The sequence below is a fragment of the Vicia villosa genome, unplaced genomic scaffold, assembly GCF_029867415.1.
Source record: "Vicia villosa cultivar HV-30 ecotype Madison, WI unplaced genomic scaffold, Vvil1.0 ctg.000010F_1_1, whole genome shotgun sequence".
Classification (NCBI taxonomy): domain Eukaryota; kingdom Viridiplantae; phylum Streptophyta; class Magnoliopsida; order Fabales; family Fabaceae; genus Vicia; species Vicia villosa.
In genome coordinates, this window is record NW_026704940.1 from 592,090 (window position 1) to 601,393 (window position 9,304).

The 9,304-nt window shown below is 31.4% G+C and overlaps 1 protein-coding gene across 1 annotated transcript; it reads left to right on the forward strand.

Moving 5' to 3' along the window:
• Positions 1-3,296: 3,296 nt before the first annotated feature.
• LOC131621578 (uncharacterized) lies at positions 3,297-6,411 on the forward strand. The gene is made up of 3 exons (XM_058892618.1): positions 3,297-4,571; positions 4,680-4,829; positions 6,039-6,411. The coding sequence occupies exons 1-3, from the start codon at positions 3,312-3,314 to the stop codon at positions 6,360-6,362; spliced, it is 1,734 nt and encodes a 577-aa protein (XP_058748601.1). The 5' UTR covers positions 3,297-3,311; the 3' UTR covers positions 6,363-6,411.
• The last annotated feature ends 2,893 nt before the right edge of the window (positions 6,412-9,304 follow it).

Genomic DNA, 9,304 nt, shown 5'->3' on the forward strand with positions numbered 1-9,304 from the left:
TCTCGTTGTAACCGACCGAGATAACGCCCTTATGAATGTGGTTGATAGTGTGTTTCATATATCCTATGCATTACTATGTCGGTATCATATAACAAAAAAATGTAAGATCCAAACTCAAACCCGCGGTTGGCACAAACAAAATCAAGGATGAAGAAGGAAACAAGGTCAGATCTAGTGTCGTGTTGCAGAAGATAATGGATGCATGGACGAATATTATAAATTCTTCTACAGAAGAGTTGTATGTTGAGAATGTTGTTGTACATTTCAGGAGCTTGTGTGTCAAGTATCCAAAATTTCTGAAATACGTGGAATAAGGAAGGATTAGATAAAATTCACAATGCTCTTGTTCTATATGTTACTGGTTCCGCACCACTTGAAAAGTGGATGTGCTTCCCTGGAATGAGTCATCTTATAGCAAGTGCATATGATAGGGTGTGTACCGATTTGACGATATATGGTTTTTTGGAGACATTTTTCCCACTTCGGAGTCGTCCACCTCAAGACCCATCCGGCCGCATCATTTGTATTTGATATCTTAGATCGCTCCATTTTGTTCAAGTTTATTTGAAATCAGGGTGTCCTATTCCAGCTACGTCAGTGGAGTGGACGACACATTCCACAAAAGAGGCAGAAAGTTGGTCAGATCATTTTTGGAAAGAATGGAACAATTCACGAAGTTGACAGATATTGAAAGAGAATCATATAGGGAGATGTCGAAGAAAGAACCAGTTTTAGATTTAAGCGATAACAATTCGTTTGGTATATTTGAGAATGTAATCAAACCATTTTTTGTATGTATTGTCTTGTTCAATGTAAATTCTATACGATTCAATACATATATAATATATCTATTCAACATTTTACCACTGATTGCTTTTACCGATTTAATTGATTTTACGTTTCAATGTTGCTGATTCTGCCAAATTAGTTTATGTTTCTAGTTCTGCATAATTTGGAAATGCATTTTCAAATTGTTTAAAAAAACCATCAGAGAATGTTTCGGATATGCATATCTGAAAACACCTAAAAAAAATGAAATGTGATGCGTTCGAAAATACATCTCCGAATTCTAGAGTAAAAAAAGAATTGCGCTAGAGGACATTATCTCATCTTAATCTTAATATATATAAATCCAAGGTTGTCATGATGACAACCCTAGCTACATGTCACCTTGGTAGTATTTCTAAACAAAACTTAGCCACATGCCATCTTGGTAGTAACTCTAAACAAAAATTCTAATTTTGACAAATGAATTGTGAAAATCCCAAATTAATTTCTCAATTAATTGACAAAATTTCAAATTAATTAAGTTCATGAAATCTTACGTAGATGTATCTACGGAAGGGGTTGAAAAAAGAAGTTCATGAAATCTTCTATAGATGTATCTACGGAAGGGGTTGAAAAGAGAGTGTTATGTAGATGTACCTACGGAACATTCTGATATTCCCAATTAATTGAGAAAATCCCAAGTTCCACTATGTTTTAACGCTTCCGTAAATGCATCTACGGAAAAATCCATTTTTTTTTAAAAAAAAGGTGCTTCCGGTGATACATCTACAAAAATTGGGGGCATTTTTGAAATTTCGCGCGGTGTATGAGATATTCATGGGGAGGATTGAGAAATCGCCTAATTTTATATGTTAATAAAAAATTAAGAGTGAAGGTCCATTTTAGTCCCTCACAAAAATTGCAGAGGTTAGATTTGTCCCTAAGAAAAAAAATCCCAATTAAATTCCTTACAAAATTTAACCGAGTCATTTTAGTCCCTCTACTAATATTTTTTTCAAACCAGTTTTTTTATTACTTTTGAACCGTGACTGGACTGCTAGTAAAGACGCATTTTAGTATCTCACAAAAAAGGGAGAGTCCAAATTAGTCCCTAAGAAAAAAAAGGTCTATATTTAATCCCTTACAAAATTTAATCAAGCCATGTTAGTCCCTCTTTTTCGTATTTTTTCAAATTTATTTTTTCTTATTTTTAAAATGTGACTGAACTCCTATTTTACTACAGTTGATTTGATTTTTTTGTAAAAGGATTGTAGATAAATCATCGCGATACCACGGCGTTCTTTTCTTTGTTTGGTTTATTATCAATTTTATCGGTGGAGGACAATGGTTTTTCTTGTTAAGTATTTTTGTGTATTATGTGTTTTATTGTTTTTGTTGTTACTGATCTTTTAGAAAGGTTTAGCTCTGCTACTGAGGTGATTTAGAATAATTTCTCGTTTCTGTAAATAATATTTGTGGCCAAAATAATACACATGGCTTGTTGGAACAAAATTGGCTTATACCATATCCCTTAGATTTTAATGATAACAAATTATTTAATGAACAATTATGTATACTAACATATGTTCAAGTGTGCAAGATCATTAGTCAAAGAATTTACCGGACTCTGACTCTAATAGGAACATATGAAGAGAAGCTTGAGACTCATATTATAAAAGATCAGAATTCGATGACTCAAATTTTGAATGATAAGCTTTTGATGTCTCACAACTAGGTAACTCAGCTTCTGGTGGAAACTCAGACTTTGAATACCATGGGAAAAAGGAACTCAACTCTATCCTATACTCAATTTCTAAAATTAGGTCTATCTTGTCAAGTCAAGTCACAGTTTGAAAATAGGAAAAAATGGTTTTAAAAAAATATTAAAAGAGGGACTAACATGACTGAGTTAAATTTTGTAAGGGATTAAATACAGACTTTTTTTTCTCAAAATTAATTTGGACTCTTTTCTTGTTAGAGACTAAAATTGATCTTCACTGGCAGTCCAGTCACGGTTCAAAAGTAAGAAAAAAACCGATTTGAAAAAAAAAAATTAGTAAAAGAACTAATATGACTCCGTTAAATTTTGTAAAAAATTTAATAGAAATTTTTATTTTTTTCAAAGACTAATCTGACCTCTGAAATTTTTTGTGAATGACTAAAATGAGCCTTCACTCAAAAATTATATTATAAAAAATGTGGTTTTATTTTTAGTATACCCGATGCGACCTAGTAGATGTGAAAAGAGAAATTCCCTTTGAAAAAATAACCCTGATTCTAACATATAGAAATCCTACTTCTCCAGGTTTCCATCGCAAAGCTACACTCACATTCAGCGTCTTCTCCATAATTTGGGTTTATTCTTCATAAAAGTCATTATCTAAACCCAAAGCATCTCACTTTAATCTTCCAGAATTTGTGTTCGCTAAGGTAGGCGTTTATTCTCGTATCTCAATTTTCTTTTGTAGCTTCCAATAATGATTATTACACGCTGTTAATTGAAATTCTAAAGTTTATTCATTAGTGTTTTCATTGCAGCAACAATGAAGAGTGAGTCAACCGAGTTGCCAGATTCTGTTATATCACGTATCTTTTCCAAGTTAAGTTTGAAGAATTTGGTGAAAACTAGTGCATTGTCTAAACAATGGTATCACGAATGGGGATTAAGGAAGGACCTCACGTTTGATCTCCATAACATGTTTGACTATAATACAATTCCAGAATTACCAAAAACCCTTCCACACTTTCAACAACTTCAATCTCAATTTGCCGCAAGTTTGGATAATTTCATGCAGAAATATCCTGGTGACATGGTCCGTTCAATCCGAGTAAATTTTCCGTTAGGTGTCGATCATACTTATGCCATTGATGGATTGATTCACAAAGGACTTTTTAAGGGTGCCAATCGAATTGAGCTTCTGTTCGCATATAAAACTGATTTTAAAATAGAACCATACAAATTTTTATTTCCTTTCTTGTCTGACACTAATTCTGTGACATATCTGCACCTACAGAACTGCCACATAGCAGAACCTATGGAATTTTCTCTATTGAAGAATTTGACAACTCTTGTGTTGCATCTAGTTCCTGTGAAGCAGAATATGCTTCAGGATTTGTGTGTTAACTGCATCTATCTTGAGAATCTCACTCTTAATGAATGTAAGTTCTTATCTGACTTAAGAATAACTAGTCCAACATTGCTTCATTTGTACATTAACTGTGGGCTTATCGTATGGAAGAAGAGTAATATTGATATCACTGCATCAAATCTCTCATCCATTGAATATTCTTCGTGCTGTGTCTCTGTATTACATACCGTGAACATTAAGTCTCATATGTTATCCAAGTTTAGCTACAGATGTGCTAAAATTTCTAATCTTATTGATTTTTCTGGACTGAAAAATATGACAACATTTGTGTTGGATGGACTCCGCCAATGTCTCCAAAGTGATGTCATAGTTCATTTGTTTTCCAAATGTCTCCAACTTGAAGATGTCACCTTTAAGAAGTGCCGGTTCACTTGTGATTTGAAAATTATGAGTGCAAAGTTGCTTCATTTGAGCTTAATTGATTGTCTCTATAAGAATCATGGTTCTCATAAGATAGATATTGATGCTTTGAATCTCTCATCATTTGAATATAGAGGTCACACTGTCATGAGTCCCTTAATATCTGTCGCGGCTCCAAAGTTATTGAAGGTTTTCTGGGATGCAGGTTTGAACAAGAGAAATGTATATAACTTTGCTACAATTGTAAGATTACATCAGATTGAGAATTTAACTATGAGTATGAGCCTTTCACAGGTGAGTCACTCAAAACCCATACATGCTTGATATTTATGTGTTTCTAACTCTTTGGTATCCTTTAATTAATTGCTTTTAATTCACTTTAGATGTTTCTTGTGTAAACAGATACGCAAGTTAACGAAGGGTTTGGTTCGATTTCAAAATCTTAAACAATTGAAATTATTTATTGCGGGAGCATATAATCCTAATATGGATTACTTTTGGATTTTAGATATTGCAATGGCTTCTCAACATCTCCAAAAACTTTCTCTAACAGTGAGTTATTCAACCCTAGTTGTCTATTTTCTTAATATGTTATAGTTTACCTTTTTTTATACCTAAGATTTTTCTAAATAGTCATAAGTAAATCAATTTATGAAATCAAATTTGACTTGAACTATAAGTTTCATTTGCCTTTTTTGAATATTTACAATATGTTAGTCTACAGATATAAAAAATTTACAAAGTGAATTTTTTTTAATTATTAGAAGATAAATGTAAAATCACATGTAGATAATTTAGTATTGTTCATGCAAAGAACATCATTGTATCTCGCCGGTGTGAGAGATCGGTTGAGACTCAGTTTTTAACCCCATTGGCAAGGGCCAATGAGGACCTTCTATGGTGATTTTTGCATATGAATGGTCTGTCTATTTCTTTTTGCTAGGTTTACTTCTATAGTGGCTCTTTAGACTTAGGAATCAATATGTTGGGAACATCTCCTAATGATGATCAATAGACTAATTAACATACATTAAAAGTCCTTTAATAGGGTGTTGCCTAGGCCGGCATTTGACATTACCCGATCTAAGGCGTCTTGCCTGAAATGGTATGTTCGTGATATCATTCCAATTCCTTATTTGTGACAGACATCTCGGACTTTTAAGTCTCGGCATTTTTGGGATGTACTCAGCCCCCAAGTGTGATTTACAAGCACGCGTAATAGCTAATGGTCGTAACTTTTCTTAGCTGCCAAAATAAATTTTCAGAACTAATTATTATTTTTATGTGTATTATAGATTAAAGAAATTGGAATTTATAATTTAATTCAGTTCGAAAGTTCCGTGTTGTTAATTACAAGGGCATAAAATAGATTTGTACTCTCACTTTTAGAGTCATAAAGTGAATTTCATTAATATGTAACATAGGTGCAAAGATATTACAATTTGTTGAAATTTGCACGCGGGGTGAAACCCCTCTATATGGATTAGTCGATCTGACTGGTTGGATACGCTCTCTGCTTGATCTGGCACTACTACTAAAAATTCGGGTGATAGACGAAGGCCACATATATTAAAAAAAAACTATTTTAATTTTATGTGTTTATACACTTTAAATTCTCTGAAATAAGCAAGTGTTTCATCTTATTTCAACTAAAATAATAAGTCCTGCATTTGTTTTATATATGCCTGATGGAATATTAAAATAAAATGTTTGTGTTGTAAATTATTCATTTTAATATTATGGCTATTATTCAATTTTCAGATTAGAAACGGAGATACAAAAAAATCACATATGGTTGGATCGCAGAGACAAAGAAGAGAATATGTCAGGTTTTTTCACAATGATTTACGATATGTGGAGTTACATGGTTGTGTTTGCTCCATAAATGTAATTGAGTTGGCAAGTCATCTACTGAGGAATGCAACTTTGCTTAAGCAAATTACTTTCAGTTCTCGTCGAAGTTTCTATATAGGTGCTGGAAGATGGAGTAAGGGTTTCGATAATTGTTGTTGGTTTGAACGGAATCTTATTCATGAGCATCTACAAGATGAAGTAAATGAACAATGTCAGCTCATAATTTTGTAATGTTATGTTATTTGTTTATTGGTTTATAATGAATTATTCATGTTCCTGATATTAGTTAATTTTTTCTACCAATATTTTATGATTTACATTAGGGGTAATTTTACATTGATATGAATTGCAATATTATTGAAAGATTGGATTCAATCACACGTGTTGTTTTTTTCTCCCGGGTTGGAAGTTTACGAGAATGTGGGCAATGGAATGTGTACCTGATTGGTAAAGTTTTTATTTTTAAGAGAAAGGGTGTAGTGTTACTATGGAGTTTAGAAACATAAAAAATATATTAGAATAGCACTAAGCATAAGACATGATTGGTTTAATATGAATAAAATAGAGAATAAGTTCATAAAAACCAACAACTAAAAAGTATAATATCACTCAAACTAAAAACAAAAGCACTTGAGTTGGGTCAATTGACTAATAGATCGGAAACTAAAATTCCTCATCATCAAATATCCAAATAAATAAAATATCTCGAGTTCTTCATGTTATGACTACAAACCTTCTTCCAACAAATTATTAATTTTATACAAGTGGTCCCTCAATCAGAGCTTTTATCATACCAAATTCACAAGCCAAATAAAAAATTTAAGAGGTTAAAATTATGAACCAAATAGAGATTTTAACATGTTAATCTCAAGAAGCAAATTGAGATTTTAATTGACTTATCTCAATAATCAAATATTAATTTTGACAGGCTAATCTCAAGAATCAAATAGAGATATCACTAAAAAAAAATTACATTTTTGAAGAAGACCAAACAAAGCACGGCACAAATACAACCAAAATTGTAAATGTATTTTTCACTCATAGGACATTAAGGCAACTTTAGTGAAAGAATAGAAAAAGAGTATAAAGTGAAAAAGAAGAGGTTCAAAGTGAATTATGGTGTGTAAAGAAGTGAGGAGAACAACTCTATTTATAGGAGAAATTTTTTCTCAAAGGGAAAAGCAATCCATATATTTTTTAATGCTTCTAAATTCTAATCGATTAACCTTAGTTGCAAATCGATTAAGAGACTAGAAGAGGAAAGTTTTTGAATCTCTCGTCACTAATCGATTAAAGGTTGCTTTAATCTATTGGAAGACATTGCAATAGTGTTAATTGATTAACTCCATAGTGGTAACCAATTAAATCATGTAAAAAAACATTTCAAATTGATTAAACATGTCTTTTATCCATTAGATACACGTACAAACGTTTTCTGATGTTTAAACATTTGTGTGTAAGAAAAAGTTGTTTTAACATCTTAAGAGTTACTCTTATACCTTACACTAGAATTGATCACTGAGACACTCGTTAAGCACAAAACTATTCAAGCTTTCACACTTCCTCTATTTCACAACTATGAAGCTTTAAGTCTCTTTGCTAGATTCATCACTAACTTAACACTTCATCTAAAACTTAAAATCTTCTAACAGAGGCTTGAGATATCTTCATAATCGGACGTCAACATCATAGATTTATGGATATATGATACAAAGATATCACTGAACGCCGTTTATATAAGATGTTGTCTACATCAAAACCACCATAATCAATCGGCAACTGCAGATAATTGTACCTGAAAGCACATAGATCCATATTCTCCCCCTTTTGAAGATGACAATACATCTCTAAGGGAAGTGGTAAAAGAAAAAAGCGATAGATAAAATATTGGATTTGTTAAACTCCCTCTCACATAAAATAGAGTATATTCTACTCCCTTTTAAGAGTATAATTTTTCTCTTTTGACATTATCAAAAAGGTGGATATAAACTCTTAGCATAAAACACATAGATCACCTAAACCATTTTGTGAAAGGGAGGACGAAAAAGGAGAAAAAACAATTAGAAAATTTAATTCATGCATAATTGTTTAATTCACCTAAACAATTAGAATATTTAGATCACCTAAACCATTTTGTGAAGAAGATGTTCATCATCTATTTTAATTTAATTTTGATGAAGACAAAAGTTTATCAAAGACGAAATATAAAAATAGAAATATCAAAGAAGAAAAAGCTTGGAATCAAGAATGCACAAGCTTATGAATATTTTGAAAGTAAAGGAAATTAATCTTAATACTAAGGTAATCAATTGCAATTTATTACATATACATTTTAGATGCTCTAAATATTTGATACATTTTCATCTCTAAAATTTTTAAATTATCATGCATAAAAATATTTAAAGCAAAGGCATAAAAAAATTATTTTTTAAAAAGCTGCCAAAACTTCTTAATTCAAATGGTTTGCACCTTTTAGGTCCGGCTAGAATAATCGATCTAAGAAAATCCGATACTGTTTGAAATTTGAAAAATTATTTAAAATTAGAAAAGCGTTGCAAACTTGTTAAAAAGGTGATCGTTTAACCGAATTAAGAAGTCTTGTACATAATTGAAAAATGTGTGTTTTCATGAACCATTGTCATTCTAAACTATTGCTAACCTTCATAAAAAAGTCTCACATTTTTGCATTAATTCATAGAGTTTTCTTAGGATATATTTAAGGTAAAACATATTAGTTTTCATATCACCTCTTTCATACATAATTTTTACATAATTCAACCAACTTTTTCAAGTGTTTATATTTTCATCAAAAATGAAACTTTGCACATAACATTCATTTAATTGAAAAGAGTTTCATTCATATTATTTTGAGCGCTTAAGTATATATGTTTGAATTGTGATTAAGAGAGGAGAAAATCAATTTGTCATATTCTTGAAATTCAAGTCAAGTCCACCATAATTATTGGTGTTGTTGGAAATCAAGGAATTGGTGTGCTTCTTTGTTGTTGATAGAATATTGGAAGAGATGTCTTGGTGTGAGGCTTGTACAAAGATCTAACAATAGTGGAAATCTTTCACTGCTGTGAGGAAACTAGATGTACCATTGGTTGGAAATGGGAACTAATATACATCTTTGTGTTCTTTACTTTTTGCACTTTAATTTTATGTTATTC

Coding starts and splice junctions, on each gene's coding strand:
- LOC131621578 (XM_058892618.1), top strand. CDS start 3,312: ATGAAGAGTGAGTCAACCGAGTTGCCAGATTCTGTTATATCACGTATC. Junction 4,572..4,679: donor TGAGTATGAGCCTTTCACAG/GTGAGTCACTCA, acceptor TTGTGTAAACAG/ATACGCAAGTTAACGAAGGG. Junction 4,830..6,038: donor TCCAAAAACTTTCTCTAACA/GTGAGTTATTCA, acceptor TTCAATTTTCAG/ATTAGAAACGGAGATACAAA.